This window comes from Dinoponera quadriceps, unplaced genomic scaffold (genome assembly GCF_001313825.1).
Source record: "Dinoponera quadriceps isolate SergipeBrazil2010 unplaced genomic scaffold, ASM131382v1 scaffold1852, whole genome shotgun sequence".
NCBI lineage: Eukaryota > Metazoa > Arthropoda > Insecta > Hymenoptera > Formicidae > Dinoponera > Dinoponera quadriceps.
The window spans coordinates 136,276-160,051 of record NW_014556131.1 but is presented as its reverse complement, the minus strand read 5'-3'; the positions used below and the strand labels follow the sequence as shown (position 1 = coordinate 160,051).

The following is a 23,776-nucleotide window of genomic DNA, read 5'->3' as shown; positions in this document are numbered from 1 at the left end:
GGCAGCGAGGAAACCGCGAAACATCTATTTTCTTCAGTTTCTTGTCACAATGTTATAGCAAGCGTGGAAAATGTACGACGGGACAACGGGATTAACGACAAAACCGAAAAACGTTAGTGTGTCTCTCTCTTTCTCTCTCTCTCTCCGAAAGCTGCACGAGAGGAAGAAGGATAAATATCTTTGCACTAGTAGTGGCAATCGCGCTTACGGAAGGTTGTCGATCGTAATCGCATGAATCTTGGACAATAATGCGCCCGAATGAACGAGCCCCGCGAGCCACTCGAGAGAGACGATAAAGACCTCTTCTTTCAAGGGTACACAACCGAGGGAGTGTTATACCTAAGCCTAAGCGGAGGCAGTATCCGGCAGCACCTCAAAATGGGCATTCCCTTCTTTCCTTCTCTCTGTTTGCGACACGTACTTGCTATATCCGTAAGGGGTCATCGCCAGTCTTGCTATATTATATTACATCGACGGTGCATCCCTCGTATTGTCATACAGAATGCGAACTCGTACGAGTCGTTATGCACGATAAAAAGTTTCGTGTTAAAAACGACCGACTGAAGTGTTATCTTAATTTTATGTTAAAAAATACACAGATATAATGTTAACATATCTTGTTAATATATATATTACTTTTTGACATATTCACCTTGTCAGAGTAACGCAAAGTTTCAGTGGATCGTTTTTAACACAAAATTTCTACTGTGTGTGACGTGCCGCAGAATGCAGTAATCTAAAAAAAATGGGTCGATCGGTCGGATCAAAACGGGCCAATGAGAATCTGAATGAAAAAGAGAGTGCGAATTATATGTACAGGAACTTAGCAAAATAAAAAATTTTCATCGTAACATAAATTAGAACGTGAACTTAAGCTGGAAAATCAATCGGCAAATATCCTCGTCGGTCCTTCTTAAGCTTAAATTTACGTCTATGGCAATTTGACAGCCTTGACAGTACAAAGACGTTTCGGTCTCACGTTGGCGATCAAAAGGACAAGACTGACGGTTACATTATTCACGGCTCGTGACGAGCGTTACTTTCTGCAAATCGACTCAAATATCGCGAAACAGCTTTCACTGTCGTTAACTACCTCCGCAGCCCGGGTAGCTGGATGGACGATGGAAAAGCCCGTGATTCAGCCACGACGAAGGGTGGGGATTACGGGGCGGTCCGGGGCGTGTCGGGTTCTCGGGCACGCGAGAGTCCGCGCGGGGATTCCGCGCGCACATTTCCGACGTCCGAACTCTCCTCCAGTTTCCACCGTGGTGTCGGACCGTGCAGATCCGGGGACCAGGCGAGTGTTCTCTTCTCAAGGGAGATCTTGACCCCTCTCGTGTCCACGAAGTGTGCCTTCGAATTGTTCCGTGAGAAGCGCAATCCGAGTGCGCGCAAAAGACCTGGTGACGTCTACGAGGAGGTGGCGTCGTAGTTATTGCCCCTCTTTGTTCCGTTCTCGGCAGTCAAGATGATGCACGCGATGAGCGAGCACGCCGGAGTCGGCGTCCTGCCGTTCGACGGCATGGGTTTGTACGAGCAACCTCGGCCCCCGCGGTTAGTCTTCAAGATGCCTCGCGTTGTGCCGGACCAGAAAGCAAAGTTCGAGAGCGACGAGCTCTTCAGGAGGCTGAGCCGCGAGAGCGAGGTGAGTCCGTCCGAAATAGTAGAATTTCTTGAAAGGTGAAAAAAAGGGAAAACGGGGAGAGGAACGCATTGGATGAATATTTCGGCGGTTCTTTGCTCACGCGAAAGTTGAAGATCCGGTCGGTCGTTATTTGAAACTTTTCTCACGCGAGATGTTCCGATTTGAGGGATGCCCTAAAGATGTTTCTACGTCCTAAGGACGTCCCGTCGGATAAAGTGCTGTCGGAGGAGATGAGAGCTTTCCGGTCGATTACAATGAATATCGTGTGACCAAACTTTAATTAATGACTCAGCTATCATTCTGTTACATCACCGTGTGATCTTAATGACTATTATATAATACAGATCAATTTGTGATCATCATTCGTAGTTCGGCCGTAAAGTCCGCACTTGACTTCGCGTGACGTTAATTCCGAGAATCAATTCTTACGAAATTTCCTCCCCGGAATTCGCTCGCTCTCTCCTTCTCTGATGACTTTTCGGCCCATATCTCGTCGCGAGTTGAACGTCTCTTTCGTGATACAGCGCGGCGAGATCCGGCGATTTCGGAGAGAATCGTTGCGCCTGGAATCACCTGGAACACGCGAAATCATCATGCCGCAGGAATGTCGTCTTTTCCACGAATTGAATGTCTAGCCTTCGGACGAGCGTCGCTCGACCGACTGGCACTTCGCTTCGTTTCATAATTATTTTAATTGCGTGGAAACTCGGCGATCTGGAACAACGGAAAATCCGAAGGATTCATTTTCTCCGAAGCAAGGAATCTTCGAGCAAGTTCAAGCAAGGACAGAGGCTTCGCTTAACGCTCGCGAGGATCGCAAACATCGTTTAACATGCGGGAGAAACAAATATAGAACGAAATATGCTCACGATCACGTTAAATGAAACTTGCCTCAAGTCGATATGTAAATAGCGAGCACAACGGTCGACCTATGTGACCGATCCGGCGGTTGTGTATCTTCCATCAAAATATTACCGCTTCCTTTTATCTTCTTTGTTGAAGGTGAGATACACGGGCTACAGAGATCGGCCGATGGAAGAGCGACAAGTACGATTTCAAAATGGCTGTCGGGAAGGCCACACGGAGATTGCGTTTGCCGCGACGGGCACCAATCTTCAGCTTGTCTTCGGCGGAGCATCCGGAAATTACCCCGTTGATCCTTGCGACTGCGACTTCGACAAAGAGCATGGCAAGGTGAGTTTCTCCCCCTTCTTTTCAAACGATTATAATCCTTGCGAACACATCATAATCGGAAAATCGTCGATGCCGTAAGATTTACGCGCGAAGTTTCGTTAAACTCATCGACTCGCGGCAACTCTTGAATCTCTCGGAACGCCACTTGGACGCGCGATCGCAATTAGGTCGTCTCGAACCGGCAAATTAGAGGCCGTTCACGGGCCAGACCCTTAACAACGTTTACCTTCCACGCGCGCGTCTACAATTTAGTATCCACTGGCCGACCCTTGTCGGACAATGGCGCCAAAATGACACCGACATCCGGTCGCCGGGACCTCTACGCGGGAGTCCCGTTTTCGTCGTAACGACGTGATTTATCTGCGTGTTCTACGCTCATCGAGCGACTTTACCTATTTTGCTATTGAGGCGCGTCCAATTTTAGAAATGGGAACCGAGATTTTGTTGTATGTACCGTCGATCTTGAGGATTCGAATGTGGGGATGGATCGATCAACAACATCGACGATCTAATCGATGGTAAGACTGCCAGCAGAAATTAATTAATTTCTATTAATAATTCCTAGTAAAAGCAATTTTCAGTAATTCTGTGCATTTTAATCAAATGGAGCAGGTAACACTTGACTGGTTGAAATTTTAAATATAGATTGTAAAAAGAGAACGAGAGAATATTTTTAGTCGTTTTAGAACAACAGTCTTTTTTATTAATTGACGATTGTCTTTGCGATCAATTGGCGATCAGATTTTGGGCGAAAATTATCCTCGGAATTTTTCGCGAAAAAATACAATTGCAATCGAGGTTAAGTTTTTAAGGGCGAAGTACCGCAATCTGATACGCGGGCGTCACGGCCGACGCCTCGCCATCGCGATCGATAGCGTCGCGACGCCATTTTGCAAAATGCGCGCGCTCATCTTTACGGGAATGCCGCTTCGTATCGCACGTTATTTCGCACGGTAAAAAAAAGTGCGAAGATTGCTCGATGCAGCAGCGTTCTCGACCGTAACTTTTCCCAGGTAATTGCCCTCTTGGTAAACGTACACTGAAAAAATTAAATTTTTATAGTAATTTTCGACGTCAACTATATTTATTTCAAAAGTAGCAGTTGCAATATGAGTATAAAGATTGCGGTCGTCAACTTTACAATAGCACTTTTTACTGTAAAAATTATTTTCCCGACTATAATTATCTTACTACGCAATTATAGTCACGAAAATACGAAATAATTTTCTCACGGTGTAATTTTAACACCTATATTTCACTTCCTCGAGTTTAATACGTGCAAAAAGTCCACTTTTGTTTTATCTCGTGTAATTTAAGACCGAATAATAAATGTAGAATATTCTGTATACCTTTAGAAATATTGCCGAAGTATCGGAGAAACGGGATAAATTTTCTATTACTGTCGAATAGAGCAAAAGCTGCGCCCGTTAGTTAGTAATGCGCCGTACCAATTAGCGCTCTCAAAATCCATCGAACGCCGCTGAGACCAGATGCTTCGATGCCTCGTGCAGTCATTTGGTACATAATGGCTCGTAAATCTCCGCAGTCTTGCAAAGGGCGAACGAAAAGCCCCGAAATCTTCTCTGCAGCCCCCGCCGCATTTACCTTCTTTTTTTCTCAGAAGATTCTCAGTGACCTGCGTCTCTACCTCGCCGGTGATTTACACGCGATTTGATCGACGTTACCTGCAATATTGAATTTGAAATCCCAAAAGTAATCCCAAAAGTACGGGTTTCAGATAATTTGAGACAAATTTGTAGAAGAGTTCCATTTTCTGTTAAATAAATTTAACAATGGCTTGGAAACGGACTCTTATGAGTCGATTCTCACAACCGGAAATTCTATTTTCCTCAACTGAAACGCGTTTGATTCGTTCACTGGATAAATTCAGCCGAACTGAATTTTTCCGTCTACTCTGGACAAATATTCTATTTTGTTATTTTGTTTGTTTGGAGTACTCGCAGAGTCTCTTTCTCTCGTCGAGTGTCTCCTCGTTAGAGGCACGAAACGGAAGCGATTCATTAGGATTCCGCGTACGAGCACGCGTTGTTTTCGCAGGACGACCCGCGGCCTCTGTTTTTTTGTTTTAATGGACAATGAGCGAGAGGGAATGAAAGAGCGGGCGCGCGGCCACACGTGCGCGCATTGTGCCGCTGATGTGTCCCGTCGCGACGCAATAATTAAGGGAGAGATTCGCGCGATAAAGAGGAGCGCGCGTGCGGCGATAACAGTCGAGATATTTAACCCCTCGTCGCACGGAAGACTCGGGGGCATTATCCGAGGAAATCTTTTACCTTCCAATTCGACGAGCGAGATTTCGAAATCCGAATCCCCGGAGCCGTGTGAATATTCTAAGCGCCGATCATTCCAATTATCTGCCATCTTTCGTACTCCCTAAACTTCTTTAGAGCGAAATTTCACTCGGAAAGCAGATGAATCATTTCATTCGAAACTGAGGAGCGAAATTACCGTCGGAAATGTGTTCACTCTAATTGGTTGAAACATTCGTTGGTATAAAATCAAAATCCACTAACTTCTAAGCTTGAATTTTGCGATTTCGAGCGGCAAGTATTTTCACTATGCTTCGAATGAAATTATCCTTACTTTTCTCTCTCGTTTTGAATAAGATTTCACTGCAAGAATTTAGAGAAAGAAAAGAAAAACATTTACAACGGCCATTTTCGATAATCCTTAGAGAGAGAGAGAGAGAGAGAGAGAGAAGAGGAAAAAGAAGGTCAAAATTTATAGTACGGGAAGTGGATTGTCAACGACGATGCGCGCGCTTCGCATCGTAAAAAATGAACGCGCAAAACTGGACCCCACGAGAGGGGGGAGGGGGAGGAGGGGGGGAACAAAAGACGCGCCATGCTGACCGTATGCCCCTCATCGCTCGCGTCGTCCTTTCTGTCGGGATATCGTTGACGAATGTGCCGGGGCGCTCTTCTGCAGTGGACGGACCCGGCCGGAGCGCAAAAAGGCGCCGCGGCGACGCCTACCGAAAAACAAAAGGACCCGTGAAAATAGCCGGCCGCTCGCCCCGGTTGCTGCTGCAACCCCTTCACTTCTCGTCGTCGCGGCTCTTCGTTGCTCGTTTCGCTTTCCTTTTTTCCTCTTCGCGTTTTTTTTTACCCCCGCCGGCGCTCGCCGCTAATGCAAATCAGAAAGGGTTACACACCTTAAATATCGCCCGGCGATATTGTGCGACGGTAATAATAATAATGGTCGGTCACGCCCGTGCGCGGAAGAAGGAGAAAAACAAATGTGTCCTACTGTTCTTGCTTCGTCGTGAGAACGAGGAGGGAGACGATGACTAATGACGAAGTCGGATGTAGTCCGTCCGTTTCTTTCTTTCTCTCTTTCGTGTCGACCTTTTTACGAGCCTCGTGAGTTCTCGCTCTCGGAATATACATGTCTCGATGATTCGTCTCGCGACGTCATTAGAGCGACTCGTTGATATCCGGATATCAAAAGGGAAGCAACTGTACAATAAGTAATAAGTACAATAAGTTTCGGGTCGTCCCTCACACGGAAAAAAATAATTTTGTTGCTGCTAGCGAAACATCGTCGTTATTGGATATTTGTCGCGATAGTAAACTTGTCTTTGGAATATATTAATTTTCCTGTTAGAACAAAATAGTGTTTCTCTATATTTACTGAGTTGTTTTTACAACAAAATAATTCGGTAAATGACAGTTAGTCTTAATAAATCGTTCCGCTGTTCACATAATAACTGACGGATTTTGCTGCGATAGCACAAAAATTTGCTAGTGCCAGTGAATTATTTTCCTCCGTGCACTCTGAAGAAGCGAAATGAGCTTAACGAAATGTTGGAAACGAAACCACGATGTGATGCTTACTGACGGGATAAGTTAATAATTCTTCACATCGCAAGATATCACATTAATTGTACGAATTGAAACGTTTACCGGGATAGATAAAAATAGTCAGGTCTGCGAATATTATTATTGCTCTTATGAGGAAATACCATAAAGCGTGTGCATGCACGTGAATATCGTTGACGTATTTCCCGACGTTATCACTCGCTCGCGCTCGCTCAGACTCGAGTTAATATGCAGCTCGCGTAAGATTCAGCGCGCGATGATTCCGTGCGTTCCGTTTTACCTGGAGACGCATTAATATGTATAAGATTGCACGAGAGAGTAAAACTTTCCGCCTTATCCTCGGAGGAAACGTTTTTTGTCACGTCATGTTTGCGGTGATTGAGCGCGTTTCATCCCGAACATGGGAATTTATCCGTTTGCTTAATAATTATTCTCACTTGACGTTTCATCGAAATATAAAAAAAGTGACATATTTCAATGATACGATGAAAGAGGCAGGACACGTATTTCGGATAGTAGTTCGGGAACGACGATCGAGCCCTTCGAGGTCGATTCGATTATCGAAACGTTTAAGACCTCGTTACTCATCGTCGCACCCCGCGGCTCGATTATTACTGCATAAAAATGCGCCCCGCGGTGCATTGTCGACGGCGCAGCTGTAAGCTGCCACAACGTGAAAGAATGTAACGAGACGTAACGTCGATTTCGCCTTCGGGTCAACGAGCCGCNATCATATAATATATATTAATATAAAATAATGCATCTTATTTCTTTTTACGTCTCACGGCTGATCCTCTTCAATTTTGTCAGGAGTTACGACGCGTTTAACTTAATTAAAGTATATCTCGACGCATTTTTTCGAAATATTTCCGGATCTCCCTGTTATATAAAGATTATAACGAACCGAGAGATAATAGCATACTATACGCCAGCGGCTTTTACGGCTTGAGGATGGAGCCAACTATCGACGAGAGTTACTTTCGCTCGTAATTGATTTCTTACGAGGGCTGCGAGAGCGCGGCCTCACCTCTCAATTTCANCCCCCCCCTCGAGGTGGACCGCGAAGGCTCTCTCTCCCGGTACCTTCCAATCTGCGTAATCGCTCCGCGCGGAAATAAGGAGTGTGTTGACCGAGAGAGAACGAACAGGACGTGATTGAAACTTGCGGCTCGTGGCTCATAATGGAGTCCTTCCTACGATTCACGACGGGGCCGGCAAATTTCGGAAAAAGAAAGATTGAGACGTCCAAACCGCGAACGGTCGATCACGAGCGACGAGCTCTTGGGAAAATGAGATTCGCTTCAAGAAATTTCAAGAATATCCGAGTTGAAATTTTGATCCTTTATGTTAAACCTTTAATTCTACGACACAGTAGGAGTTAAGATGGCAAAAAATGTGTAAATGTGCAATTTTAATAATATAATTTACTTTTATTTGGACCATGATGATGTTTTTGAATTTCTGTCTTCGCTATTTTTAGCGTAAAAATATGATTATAATGAATATAATTTGATAATGTATTTATAATAATGCGCATAAAATTATATGTGAATTTAATAATCGAAACATATCAAGAACATTTCTAGCTTCAAGGTAGCATTAATATTAAATATTAAATCTGTAGAATTCAAAGTTCAACAAGTTCAACAGAGTTAACAAAAGACGAAAAGTTGACAAGTGTAGCATCGTCAGAGTAAGTTTTACTAACAGGTCATTTATACGTGGACCCAAACTATTCTTAAGAGTGTTAAAGTAGCGTCGAAATTTCAACTCTGGTATCGTTGACTAAATTTTGCGATTCAAATTTCCACATGAGAATTGTCGATCTCATACAAATTTTGGGGGGAAAATTTTCACTTTTTTTCATTAAATTTTGAACGGTTTGGAGATGGATTCTTCTACTTTTTTCTCGTGGTCTCTCTCTCTCTCTCTCTCTCTTTCTCTCTCTCGTTGGATGCGATTCGATTCTTATTCCACTCGATCAGCAGTTTGTGCGACAAAATTCACGTGATCCTGAGACTCGGTTTGTTACTCCCAATGTTTCTTTAATGCATGCATAGATAATCGCGTTATCTGGCGACGCGGTGTGTTTCAGGTGCATCTACGCTCGCACCTGATCATGAACGGTGTATGTGTGAGGTGGCGTGGGTGGATCGACCTGGAACGATTGGACGGGGTCGGCTGTCTGGAATACGATGAGGAACGCGCGGCCGAGGAGGACGCGCTGCTACGCGAACAGCTCGAACGGTATAATCAACGGCTGCGCGACTTCGAGGAGAAGCAGCGGGCCTACCGGAGCGGTGCCGCGCAGCCACCGCATCTCAACCATTACCACGATCACCACGGCCACCACCATCACCACGGCCATCACAGCCGGCACGTGAGCGGCGCAGTCGCCACCGGTGCCACCGCCGCCGCCATCGAGTCCCACCTGCCGCACCGTCAGGACGCCGAGATGGAGGTACGACTGCGGGCCTACTGAGGCCCGTGCAAGCCGCCGCCGCCCGACCACCACCCCCGATGATTGTATTGTATTGTATTTATGGGAATAAATCCTTCTGGAATATGCTGACTAGTATGAGGAAGATGCTTACTCGAGCATATTTTTCAATATAGATATATATATATATATATATATATATGTATATGCATTCAGAGATGACTCATGTGGCGGGATTTCCGTCCGATAATCCCGCGTGTTTATCGAGACGGAAATGCCACTGAGCAGATCTTGTANTATATATATATATATATATATATATATATATATATATATATATTATATAAGATGCGATGACGAGTCCGCTCGACGAGAACGTGTCTTGATAACGCGACAGGTGACATGCCGATGAAAAATCGCGCGAACGATCGCACCAACACGACCACTCGTCTCCGGTGTGACTTGAATGAGAATGCTACGCGAGAAAAATCAGTCGAAAAAAAAAAAGAAAGTCGAGTCGAATTAATCAAACCCAATCTTAATTGAATTGCTTTTACGTGTCACGTTCATATCGTTTGGTTTGTTTTCAGATTTACGGGTACAGATACACACCGGATTTCAATTTCAATTTGTCGGTTTCTCGTTAATCTCAATATCCACGAGAGATTCTCATCAAGCGAACGTCGAAGTGACGTCTGATCCGAATATCGAGAAAAATAACGAAGCAAATGGTACGACTGATGATTTCGCCGACTTGCCTGTTTGTGAATATAGAGAGAGAGAGAGAGAGAGAGAGACGAGTATAATCTACGCGTTGCCTTTCGCTCTCGTGAAAATATCTCTTCGCGAATGTATCGCTACGTCCAATCGACAGAAGAAAAAACGGCCGTGATGACGATGATTACGTCACGGCGCGGCGGCTCGTCATTGACGAAATGCATGAATCACGACGATTCCTCCGCGTTCAGCGCTAAATGAGTATGAGTCAGTGTGGATCGTTGCGTATGCGTTTACCTTTATGTTTTACCTTTCAGTTGAGCATGTGAACGTCGTCGCAAAATCTTTTTGTTACATTGTACATATTTGTAAAGAGTTTATAAATTAAAGATCGACATTTGCGTTCGGATTCTTCCTCCGCTTCGTTCGTTCTATCCTCTTCTCTTCGTTCGCACCGAAATAAAATGGAAAATAAAATATAAATAAATATATGAAATAGATAGACGAAAACGTAATAAATATAAATAATATAGATATAGAAATATAATGACGCCACTCCGAGAGATCCAGTCTTCGAATTGATATGTGGGTGATCCTCAGGTTTGACGCGCGATATAATTATCAGAAAATTGACTTTGAAACCTGCTATTCGTTTAACGATTTGTTGATCGCCGGCCTGATTTCCGTTAATTGCGTAAAAACTTAGTTGACGATCGAATTAGCAAAGATACGGTAAATAAATCGAACTCGAGACGCGTATATCTTTCACCAGGTTTCGATGGCTCCCTGTTGATTGTTATACAATTCATTTTTCATACATTTATACTCTCTATATAATTGATTTTTTATTTTATATTTAAACGTAACTTAAAACGCTAGACACGATTTGACGCTCATGACGATTGAATCGCAACACAATCGTCATTACCGTCGCCGTTAATGCGTCTTGATCCTGCGTGTATTTGCGCAGCGACGGGATAGGAGGGTGATGAGCCCTTCCATCGTCTTTTCAGGAAGAACCCCGTCGGGCATCGGAGCGCACAGCAATCCAGAGGCATTATCCTGATCTCGTCAAATCGGATCGTGCACTGCAACGATCTCCCTATCGCATCGGCTTTATTGTCTCAAGCGATATGCTTTACGCCAGGATTCGTTCGAGAGGAATGAAACGTTTCGATGACAGATATCTTTTGCAATGCTAAAAATTCGCTAATTAAAATCGCGACCGCATCTAGCATACCGAAAATAAATAAAGTTTCCTTGATTAAATAAAAAAGAATAAATTGTTCGATTGATCCGCATCTTATATATCGGCGGGTCTTAAACATTCTATAAAAAAAATATCCTGATATGTAGAAACGAATTAATTAAGAAAATTACACAACACGTCGTATCTCATCTGCTTGTTAAAATGTTCCATTCAATTGAAAAATTTTGTTTCAAGTTGCTTTTCACAAAAAGAAATGACTGGTTCGTGCAGTTGCGCGATACTCGACGCGATGTAACATAATGACGTGCATTCGGCGCGAGGGAATTCTTACGAGAAGCCATACGTGAATCCAAAGGGTGGCCCTGGGCGATTCGGTTCGATGAGTCGTAAGTATCAAGTCACCCTGCGCTGCAACCTTCGGTAATTATTCGACATGGGAGAAGACGGTATCTTCGGACAACTCGATCGACAGAATTTAATAATAAGATTTATTACGTCGAATCAATTCCGGCTATTAATTATATTCTCGGCATTATATCGTAATTATAAATATAGAACCGTGAGGAGCGAGACGAATTTTTGATCGTCAAGTATTGTTATTGGACGGATCGATATATCCGCGGCAAAGTATGCTTAACGAGTTAAGCACCGACGTGAACGGTGTTCTCACGTCTCGCCGGGCTTTGCAAAGAATTGTTATCGCTGGGCCCACTACCGGCTTCCTGCGGTCCGCAGATAAAGAAGCTATCGTACCTCGTTACGGTTTACTAACACGAGTGACTGATTATTCTCTATTGTCAAAATGAGGCAGGAAGCAAACTTGTCAAACGATACGATAAAAAAACGATAAGGCTTGGCCGATAATTCGATCGCCTTCTTATTAAGTCGTTAGTGTAAAAAGAGGGAAGAGAAAGGGAGGGGGAGAGAGAGAGAGAGAGAGAGAGATTCTAAATAGACGTAATATTCGAGATAATGAGAAGCAATATAAAAAGGTATTTTTAAAGTCATTCGAAATTACTCGTGCCGCCTTTCTCGACGAAGACGTGATGAAACGACAACGAATGCGGAAATTCACCGAGCTCGTGTACCGTTTTGTATTTAGAGAAAACAGCGCATTGTCCGCGGGGGGTTGCGAGGGGTGAGAAATCGGTCACCCGCCGCGACGAGCCCCGCGGGCGATCGCTGCATCTGCCTTCGATTTATTTCCAATTGTAATTGATGACTCTCTCGCCCTCCAGGATCTTTTTGGGGCCGGACGAGAGAGAGAGAGAGAGAGAGAGGAGAGAGGAGGTGATTCTCTCGAGTGGACGACGAGAGACGCCGTTGTTGTGATTTTGCATAATAGAGGGCACAAAGTCACGCTTCCGACGATAAATTACGACAGTGTTGATCGGCCCGTTCAGCAGGCCGTAATAATTGAATATTACCGAATACACGGAAATTTGATGGATTATTACAGATAATTCGGAGAGACGCATTGCGTATACATGCTTTATGTGTCCTTAAAAAAAAATGTCGATACATAGGAATGAGTCGATTAAAAAGACTTTTCGTGCGAAACTCCCTTCAAAATGAAAAGTTAAGAAGTCGAAACAACAATGACGCAATCCACTCGAATATTCAGTGCTGCGAACCTAAATGAAATTTAACTGTGGACGTCGCGACTAAATATCTTGCAAAACGAAAATAATTAATTTCGTATCTCGTTATTTCGCAAGGCACAGTAGAAGTGGACGAAAAGTAGCAAATGTCGTTGAGCTCCTTGTAATACTTACTTAAAGCGAGAGAGGGACGATAAATTACAATTCTAAATGCGAAGAGAAACGCGTCTGCTCTCCTCTCCGTTTCTCCATGTATACTACCAACAAATCGTCGTCCATGTTTTGACAGAACAAGTCGAGGATGGAAGCCCGCATCTGCTCGACTCTGTTTTCTCTCCACTCACGAATCGGTTTCATTGTCGTATTCCGGAGGATCGCCTTCGAGAAGAGCTCATAGGGGAGTTGGAGTGGAATCCGATCTCTTTGCCGGCGGACAGGCAGAGAGAGAGAGAGAGAGAGAGGAGGGAGAGGTCACGGGATGACAACCTCCACGTGGAGGACACGATCGAGGATTCGTAATCCTCTAATGATACAACGGCAGATTATGCGAATAGTCCCTCTTGCATCCAAATCGGAGAAAAAAGGTACATTTATATCTCGCGTGGAAAAAGATGGAAAGTATTGGAGCGTCTCCTCTCTTTACACTTGATTCGTTACGATACAAATGATCAATCTACCGTCGTGACTGATCTCTCGAGCGAATTGAAAAAAAAAAGATGAAAAGCAGTACCCAAAAATGACGAGCGGATTCTCGCTGACGCGCACTTGCACGTGGGTGCGTTCGCACGCACTCACTCACTCGCACAATGCGAAGAGAACAGGGCTCGCGTGTCCCGTCGCGTTCTGTGTACCAACAAGCTAAATGCGTTTCACGGACGACCGCCTCCGCTCAATGCGGCGTCTCTACGATTTGCCGCGCGCGCTCGCACTTTTACATGCGGGCCCTAGGTTTGCCGTGCGCGCGCCCGGGTCGGGAATTCTCAGCCTCGAATCAACGTATCGTTCTAATAAGAATCTCGGGAGAGGCGCCTTTCCAGCCGAAGGGCTGCGTAGCGGTGGTAAAAAATTTCTTTTCGCAGATTCCGCAAGCCGACCCGGGTCGAAATTTTAGCCCTGTGTTTGATTAAACTTTTAATCCTACAACACAGTAGGAGCTAAGATAGCAAAGTCACAGTTCAATTTCAATTCTAATAATATAATTTACTCCTACCTTCATTCTGATGATGTCTTAAATTTCCGTTTTAGCGTCAATTCAAGATAGCGATAAAATTTAATCTGCAATATTAAAAGCTCAAAAAAGAGTAGTTAACAAGTGTTGTCAAAGTGTTTCAAATTTTATTAATCTACACAGAGAAAAAGATTTCTTTGAATTCAATGAAATTCCTTTAATTAAAACAAATTTGAAATCGAGTAAACAAACCTAGCAAACATGATTATGTATTAATAAAACGTTTGTTTTAATAATGCTTTGAGGGGGGGGGGGAGGGCTGATTAAATCCGATGGCGTTCTTTTTTTTAACACTCGTGTCGGAATCTTCATTCGTGCATTTTCATGGTCGCGACGAACTAACCCTGCTAATTCAATCGTTCGTCGAGCTACCGTACGATTGGCGGAAATCAATGCGGCGGTCAAAGCGGTTAAAGAAGTCGTTTAGCGACAGATTTACGCGTGTCATCGGAGGAACGCGGGGCGTCGACGAGAGAGAGAGAGAGAGAGAGACGATTATTAATGGTCGGGATTCTCGAATCTGCGATCTCACGCGGTGCTGGTAGAGTGACGGGACCGTTTTTCCACCCCGTGTATTGTGTCCCTTCTACTAAGGGCACGGACTTGAGTTACAGGCGAAAAAGGGAGAAAAAACTGTCGTCGCGCGTTGTAGCGACACTACATTATATTCTCGATGGGCACAAACGCGTTATTCGCCGTTGATCGAGTTACTTTCGTTTGTCTCTCCGCATCGTGTTTAATATTCCACTTATCGACGGATTTCTTTTAAATTGTGCATACACTTTCATTAGCATGTGTATGTGCGGGTATCAGTGATACGACTCGGGCACTTCGATTGACCTCTATTTGGAAACGTACGAGACGGAATGATTTCATTATCTCCGAGGTCTGAAGAATCATAGACAATTCACGGGCGCCTTTCTCCTTTCACCGGTGGTCCCCGGTCGAACGAGAAATGTAATATTCCGGCGCGTTGATTGTTCCCGGCATGCAAACTATTCCATTAAGCTCGGGCAATAAAATAAAAGAAATACCCCTTCTAACGGAGGGTCACATCTGTGCGGCGGGTCGCCGGTAGTGCACACGCATGGGCGTGCACGCGCACACACACGCGTACACTCACACGGCCGGGGGTCGTTTTATTAATTCACTCCCCTGTCGATTTCAACGAGCACGACGTAGCGAAACACGAAGGGGGGAGGGATAGACGTAGGGGGTGGCTGGCTGGGTGTTTCGACTATTTATTACCTAATTGTCGAGCCTCTGTTTCCATGAATTATTCTGTCAGACCGGACCGACCGGCAGGTGCCTTCCAGAATCGTTGCGCCGGTTTTCCATACGGAGAAGAACTTTCGGGAGTGAATTCGAGCAACCGAACTCATAGATCGCGTATCGTCCCTTTCTGGTCCCTTGTCTCTTCGCTTTCACGCGCGTTTACAAAGTGTTAATAGTTTTCGCGTCGGTTTCGCGCGAGAGGGTGCACGTGCGGCCTTTTATCGTGATTTATGGTTCTCTCGCGCATACGCGCCCGATGTACCCCCGTTTTGTTTTGCATTTAACGGGGGCGGGATCGCGCGAGCGGAAATCACGGCTCCTCGACGCGTGTAACACGTGATGCTGGCTCGAGGAGAAACAGGTGAAACGAGTGGACTTGGAAGCGAGATCGACAGCGTGTGTATTGTTATTAATTAGTTTGATACTTTAGGCAAAGAAGAACCAATGTCTAATTTTCTGGGAAGAGGGAAAGAAATTTTGCCTTTACATTAACTCTGTGAATTCCATTGAATTTGAGAGAAGGGTTAATAGAGAGAGAAGGAGGAAATATCTTGAAGCAGAATCTGTAACACTTTGCAACAAGCTGTTGTCCTACCTTGATCCACAAATGGTTATATACCGCCATAATTTTCTTATTATTATAACTTTATTGGTGTAGGGAATTTATGTGAAATGTGCAGGTTCAAAATCAATTGGAAAAACAAAAAGAAAGCAGTTGTGTGTCCAATACTTGTATACCAGTAAAGATTCAAGTAGAGATTGATTGAAATTGGGACTCGGTACATAACAATGAAAAATAGAAACAAAGAGAAAATATTTTCAGCCCAAGAAACATTAAACGCAAAATACAACACTTAAGAGATTTAGGTTAGGTTTTAAGACTGGCATTCACAGTTATAAATTATTGACGATATTTTCACAATTGACAGCATAATTAGTTACGAATTCGTATTCACGGATCGTTATTCGACCGTTTAATCTTGTTGAAAATAAGTGGAGATATAAATAGACGAATATCCAGAGACTCGCAAAGCTGTGATTATTTGCCGAACGATCATAAGCCGTGAACGTTGAATTTCGAATTGAGTATATTTTTGTATACTCGGCAACTCCGGGCAAGTTCCGAATATAATATAAACAATTCAACATACCTGTAAATATATGATGCTCATCCGTCCCGCCGTTGTTACATTTCGGACATTCAATTTCGACACTCATTGACATTCGATCAAAGAACGCGATGTCCGATCGAATGAGGTGACGGGAAAAGTCTCGATCGTTTGGCGGGAATCGTAACCAACGGACCGGTACACGTACGCCATAAGAGGGGCGCGTCGCTCGCCGACTCGTAACGTAATTACTCAGTTCACGGAAGAGTGGCGCGCGAGTCTACGAAAACAACAAACTAGACAAAAAGTCTCGTCAACCGCCGCCTCGTCGTCACTGCAGCAGCCGAAAGAACACATTAACGCCTGTAAACATTTCAAGGCGGTCGATTGTTTCCCAATACAACGATTTCGTGAAAATTATCTTTATTAATGGTGTTAGATTTACCGATCGTATCTGAAAGTCACTCAACCGTAGCTGAACGCAACCGATATTCCGTTCGCTCGTCAGTAGCGCGATAATTAAAATCTTTCGCAATCGTATCTACGCGAGTGTCATTGTGATGAGGAAGTGAACCACGACGGAGCAGCTGGGATGAAGGAAGCTGGAACGAAGATGCGACCAACTCGGTGAGTTTTACGATTGTTACTCGCAAACGTCACTCGTGGATTCCTCCGTGTTGCGTGTTGCCATGAGAAATGGATGGATTCCCAGGGTAGGGGGCCAACGACCCGGGCGCATCCTTTTAATTTTTTGTAATCCGCGCGAATAAAAACCAGCCCCATTAACGGAGAACATTACGGGCAACTAGAACGGAACGATGAAACGCGCTGACGTTGCGATCCGCGTTGGTACTTGTCATCATTTAGATGGCAATTTTTCAGGAAATTGCGTACGGACGTGAAAGGCTGTGTTCGACGTTACGCGTCGTTTCGTAAAAGATCGAGATGAGGTGAATTGGAGAAAAAGAGAGAGATTCTCTGCTCGATTCGGCTCACCGAATAAAACGTTTGTGCCCGCAAATCGAGATCGGTCACGCCTTGCGTGGAAACCCGTCGATTTTTCCTCTCGGTGAACTCGCGTGCGCGCGTTACAATCGGGGGGTTCCCTGTTCCCCGATTCTTCCGATCGACTGCTCAACCCTTTTCGCTGCCGAGCACGGCCAGGTGGACGCATCGTCACGTTACGGGCGTGTCGTCGCGTGAAAAAAAAATCGCACCACCTCGTGAAGTTCGACGAGCGTTTTCCGCGCGATTGCGCGGCACGCAATTCGCGTTACGAATCTACCCGTTGGTGATCTTCGGGCGGGACTGGCCGATTTGGCAAAATCGTCGCTGCAATCTGCCAGTTCTGTCGCACGTAGGAAGAAATTTCCCTGATAACGAGGAAATTCGTTGGATACGGGAATGCATCTTCGAGCTAATTGGCTTGGATGTACGACGTCCTTTTGTGTCGTCGGAAGGGCGCGCGTGATTTCACGGATCTCCGTCGCGGCGAAGGGTAACTCGCATCTGCGGCGTGAGGGGGCAAGAGCGTAAAATTTAAATAAATGTCCACCAACGGGCCGCGCCGGATACGGCGAATTAAGTGACATGCTAATCACGTCTGGCGAATACATGCGCGAATGAATAATCGGTTTTCTCCCGCTTTTCCGCTCTCTCTTTCTCGCTGGGAAAAACCTGTTTGCGCGTTTACACCTTGCGCCACTGTAAGCGGAATCAATTTTCACGAATTAATATAGAGATTGTCTGTCGTTTAATCGCTCGTTATTTGCTAAAATCGGCCATTTAAAGATCCAAACGTTCAACAGATTAAATTCAAATTTCATTAAATTTAACGAATAATTTCTCTCTTAATTTAAAGGATTAAATTTAGAGGTGAAAAATTTAGATTTTATTAAATTTAACAAATGATTTCTCTCTTAATTTGACGAATTAAATTTAGAGATAAATAATTTAGGTCTCATCAAATTGAACGTAATACGTGTACAGTAACGTAATTGGAATAAATTATCACAATAGAGTTACTGCCTAAAATGAAATAGAAAATTTATGCGAGATAAACATCGTCGACAACTTGTCGATATCTCCGCAGGAGATGACCCCCGCAATGATCGCGCGAGCTTAAGCGAGCTTTCGGCCGCGCATACTCAGGTGTTCGCTCTCACAAGCCCGGGATATGTCGAGTGTTTGACCTACGTATTACAGTGAAAACCACTCGTTGTCCTTAACGAACACGTACGTGCGCACGTACGTACAAAGCGTAGAGCCCGTGAATTACAGACGCGTGGGCATTCTCCGGAGTCCGCGCAGGTTTGCCCAACATCCCTCCGTACGATGAAATGCAAATAGAGAGGGAACTAGGAAAGTAAAGTTTCGTTGAATCGCTTGCAATTCATGCCAAAGTGTTCTTCGTGTCTTCTGCAAGCAGTCCAATCTTATCTTACACAGTGAAATTTATGCAAGAATCGTCCACACGATATTTTGTGCTTTCTGATGAAACTCTAATTAATTTAATTGGTCATATATATTAATTTAATACCCGACGCACCGATAGGTATTGCGAATTAAGTGAATTGTCGGGAAACGGAGGAAGGGCGAATTTGTCCCATATCAATTGTAGACGAAAGAGAGAGAGAGAGAGAAAAGTATATATATCGATAAATTCTCGCGTCCCTCCCAGGAAATCCACGCACGGCTTATCCCGGCTTATTCCAGCTTATCCCAATCATTGTTGTCCCGCTCGGCTCCTTCCTGGTGCCAATTACGTCAAATCAACGTCACAGCACAATGGCACATGCGCTTGCGTGCGCGTGTATGTGTGTGAGCCTGCACGTCGAGAATATCGCGCGGCACGTAATATCAAGGCACGAGGCGGTACAGAGGGGCCTTCCTAGCCATTCAATTTTTAATTTCCTGCCCTGATCCCTGGATCAAGGGCCGAGTATCCTGTTGAATCTTACGAGATCTCTTTCTCGCGATCGGAGAAAATCGACTGCCGAGCGGCGAGAATCGTTCACCCAGAACAGTTTAACCGCGATGAATCGAGTACATTAATCGAGTTTACTAAAAAATATTTATTATACAAATCGATTGTGTTCTTTGATCGTCGGCGATGATTCGGTATCGCTTTAGAATTCTAGGTGAGAGATGCCTGCACTTTGCGAAGGGCGTCACGCTGCCGTACGAATCTAATTGCCGCTAATTTCGCCGGCTTTCCCTCCCCCCTCCCTCTCTTTCTCCGTCTCTTTAGTGCGCGGCACGAACGCAAACAGAAACACACACGGAATACGCTCCATCGCTCGCACAATATTGACTCTACCGGCCGAAACGACAGGAACAAACGGGCCACAATAGCGAGCGCGCCACCCCCGCCTACAAACGAGCGGCCCATTCATTCGTGCACAGGCAATGACAGCCGGTCATTAGACGACGATGAGAATGAGCGGAGCAACGCGCATTTCACATGTGAACTTCGGCGGGCTCTCTCTCTTTCTTCAGTTTCCGGCTGCTGGAAAGATCAATCTCATCGCGAAACTCGTGTCGTTTCACATCGACCGCGCCCGCATCGATTAATACGGTATCGCGCGCGATACATCAGCGTGTCTAATCTAATCCGATCAATCGGCCGCGATCCATTACCGTAATCCACTTAGCGAGATGTTCTTTCCGACGCAGATCTCTCTTTCGTCGCTGGGATATGGGGTCGGACGATATGCAAATCTCCGAATCCTCCGGCGCGACGCCTCGATCGTTCGTTTTCACTTTCCATCTCCGAACTTGACGGTGCGAGTTGAAATTTCGGCGGATTGCAACTGCTGTCTAGGGTGAGAAACATTGCCTAAGGAAAGATCTCCAGTTGTGAGCACGTCTCCGAAGTTTCGCGCAGTATAATTAGAGCGTTTTCAACGGAAATAATGAAGATAGTAAAGCTGCCGGAAAGAGATATTATGTGGATTCTCTCTCTTTTTCCGCCCTTCACTCACGTCGCCCGCTTATTCGTCACTTACGTTACGGCGATCACGTTTTACGGCCCCACGTGCAATGCAGACGGAATAAAATTGGCGGGATGTGGTCGAAATACCGCGGTACCTTCTTATTCTGCGGCCGGCGAAAACCACAGAGACAATCGTGCGAGGTGCTCGCTAACGTCCGCCCTGCGTTTTACGAAAGGCGCCTCTGTGAACGCGTCTTAAACGTTCGGTACGGCCAGGAGAACGAAACTTCAATTTAGCCGAATGTCGCTAAATATTTCATATATGAGTCCGATTCCAAATTTGGAGAAAGTCGTAAGAAGAAGAATAGAAGATAGAAACGTTTGCTTATCATAAAAACGTAAGACTCCCTGAGTATCTCTGAAAATAATCAAAAGGAATTATTTTCTCCTTACTTTTTTATTCTTATTGAAAATCGAGCAGTCTTGAATAATCATTGGTTGAAAATAATATCCCTCTATAATAGATCTTTCTTACCACTAAAGAAAGACCACGAGAGTGTCGTGACTCTCTTTCTCCGCAACGCCCCTTGAAGTGTATCGAAAGAACGAACAAAAAGTATCGGCGCGAACGAGGAAACGTGAATTCGCATGGATCGCACAAGGGGGGGGGGGGATGCATTCTGTTTACGGTACGCGCACACCTTCCCGACTTTCTCGCCGTGCCGAAACCGTGCCGAGAAGGAGACCCTCGTAACGCGATACGTCGATTTACCTGCACCGGTCGGTCCGCCCGCCCGTCCGTCCATCCGTCTGTCATCGGGAAAGAGAGAGAGCCCGTCGTCGGCTTTTCGACTTTCGACTTTGATTGACGGCCAAATCGCTTCAATCGCCGAGACTATCGTGCGTTTTTATGCGACGCGTTCGATCGGAACCCGTCGCATCTGGCGGTGAGAGAGACGCTCGATACGCTATAATTACGTTCCATCCGGTCATACCGCGATATATTAATAAAAGAAAGGAAAGAGAACGCGCTTCGTTCGGATATTTTGATCGTTTGTCATGCGAGTGATTTCGTTGATTGATCCTCGAATTTACGAATCATTCGTTACGACCGTACTCTCTAACTCGAGCTCCGACGATGCCGGGATTGAGACATCCGGGACGCGTATGCGATAGAGTCGTCGCGTACGTGACGTGTAATTAAAAGCGGCCGATACTCCGTATTTGTGACTGTGATCCCCCGTGATGCCGGCAATTACCGAGAGCTTAGGGCACCAGGCCGAAGTAACCGTGCACGTCGGCCCACTCCTGATCGATCCCCTTAGCTCTGAGGAGGACACGTGCCTACGAATATTTATATCTCCCCCCTTCCGAGACCTTTGGCTACGCGGATGTGAAAACGAGAGGTGTACTCTCGCGACCTGATTGATTTAATTGAAAATTTCGAGATAAATCTCGCGCACGACGATGAAAAATTCAGGTCGCTCGCAATTTCGCGGACGGTAGATGACTCAATTGAATTCCTTCCTCACCAGGTCACGGTATATAATATACAATACATATCCAGATATAATGGTTGCGTCCTCTGAGCTTCCCGATCGACGTTGATCCGTGTTTGCACATGTTTTACATCGGCGCCCCGTCTGTTTGCAGACAGTAAATTATGTCGGCACAATGCGGTCCTTCGCACCCCTTCCGCGGATTATAAAACGAGAAAAACGGAAAGATCCCGGCCTCTGGATGCTCTCTTTTGTCGCTCCTCGCCTTGTCACCCCGACGTACGACACTTTGAAACTCGAGATCGATCCCGATGTATTCGACCCGGCGCGTACCCGACGACGACGACGTGCCTCTATTTTTTCGCGAATTTAAATACGCGTATTGTGAAATGTATGTGAATGCCGACGCGGAAAGCGTGGACGACGTCGGCCGGCGATCGATAGGACGCCCGACGTCGCCGTATCCTGCTCTCCCGCATCTCCTCTCTCCTGTATCCATGACGACGCCGTCGCGATGGCCGCCGAGGACGTCGCGGCGCCTGCGTCCGCGTAATTGGATCTTTTATAGCGATAAAAGCGTCCGTGCTATCCCGCGGAATTTCGACACGTTCGTCCGCTTTAAGCGAATACGATCGGTCAAGCTTTACCGTCGTAAAACTACCCTTTGCCAGATTAAGTATTAAAGCAAAGTGAGAAAAGTAGACTCGGATCGCCGTGGGAAGAAAGATGGAAAGGTTGCGACGGATTTTCCTTTCAACGATTTTCGCAGCGCGATCCGACAGGAGAATTTGTCTCTCAATGTCGTCTCTCAAGGAATAAATTTCTCCTTTGGACAACTGATACCTTCCGAAATTCATCAAAACGAAAAGTGCTGCGCGATCTTTCTGCCATCGACTCGCGTTCGTGAAAGTTCGACAAGTTGTCGAGGACTAAAGAGAGGCCCGAGGAGCTGAAAGAAGAGAGAACAGGATTATTCTCCGGTAACACAGTAAGCGTGTCCGTGCACATTAATACAAATTTCACCGGTCGATGCGCGTACGCACGCGAGACAGAGTCGTAATAGACGTGATCCTCCGGCAGGTAACTCTTTTCCGGGCTGTCGCTCAATGCACTTCCATGTACCCTCGTTGCTCTCCTTTCACTCTGATTTATTCCGATTTATTCGACACTGCTTGACTCGCTCTCTCTCTCTTTCTCCTCGACACCCTTTCACCCTCTATCTCCCCCCCTACCGTGCCCTGGTGAACGGTTAGTGACTTAGTCAGCGGGGTCTCCCAGAGGTAGGGCGAAGATTCTTACCGTCCAACGCGCGTAAGCCATTCTGTGTGTTTATGACAGATTCTTCAACGAATATGCGTGATCTCACTGTTCCGTGTCTATCCGTCGGACCAAATCGACGCGATTCCCGCTACATTTTTACCGATTAAAGATTGCGTTACATTGTTATTACGGGGGTTGCTGCGCGAACGGCTAACGCGACACATGTCGAGGAACATAGAAGGGTAGGGCAGGGACGATGGGGTTAGATTCGCCCGGTTTTTACCCCAAAAGTGGAGTTTAGTGTCGGGGGGTCGTAAATCAAGCGCCGTAAAATCAATTACCACTTATCGCACCATACAACCCCCTTCCGTAGAGAAAGAAAGAATCGCTCCTGTTGCAAACCTGTCGGCACTTTTTGCGCGCGGCGTTTCTTGCGATTGAACGCATGTTACCGGATACTAATTTGTGGATGTAATATTTTCTCCGAATGTGCTGCTGAAGCTACATCGATGAGAAATTTCTGCGTTATCTCGGTGTTCGTTTTGTATAGATAGGGGCAGCTGTTGAGTAAAGAGCATCAATCGCATTTTTTAATAGATGATTCAGTGAGATAACATCCACGTCGATTTTAGCGCCGATCTTGCGTATCGATCGTCACAGAGGATCGATCAGGGTGTGCCCTGATCATCCTCTTCAAAGGACACCGAAATAAGAGCTCTCGCGAATCTCGCGATCGCCCATCCCCGCGCTTCATCTTCGTGTCGATCGGAGATGTTATCGTACCGAGGCGCAATAGATACCTTATTCTCTTTTTCTCTTCTC

The 23,776-nt window shown here is 45.5% G+C and overlaps 1 protein-coding gene across 1 annotated transcript; it reads left to right on the top strand.

Moving 5' to 3' along the window:
* The first annotated feature begins 1,269 nt into the window (after positions 1–1,269).
* On the top strand, positions 1,270–10,250 carry LOC106746919 (protein big brother-like). Its single transcript, XM_014624066.1, has 4 exons — positions 1,270–1,645; positions 2,648–2,839; positions 8,777–9,142; positions 9,712–10,250. Exons 1-4 carry the CDS (start codon positions 1,469–1,471, stop codon positions 9,766–9,768), a joined length of 792 nt encoding a protein of 263 aa, XP_014479552.1. The 5' UTR covers positions 1,270–1,468; the 3' UTR covers positions 9,769–10,250.
* Positions 10,251–23,776: the final 13,526 nt, after the last annotated feature.

Excerpts from the sequence above, each read along its gene's own strand:
- LOC106746919 (XM_014624066.1), top strand. The coding sequence starts at position 1,469 with ATGATGCACGCGATGAGCGAGCACGCCGGAGTCGGCGTCCTGCCGTTC. Across the intron at positions 2,840-8,776 it reads TCGACAAAGAGCATGGCAAG|GTGCATCTACGCTCGCACCT; the intron begins GTGAGTTTCTCC and ends GGTGTGTTTCAG. Across the intron at positions 9,143-9,711 it reads GTCAGGACGCCGAGATGGAG|ATTTACGGGTACAGATACAC; the intron begins GTACGACTGCGG and ends GTTTGTTTTCAG.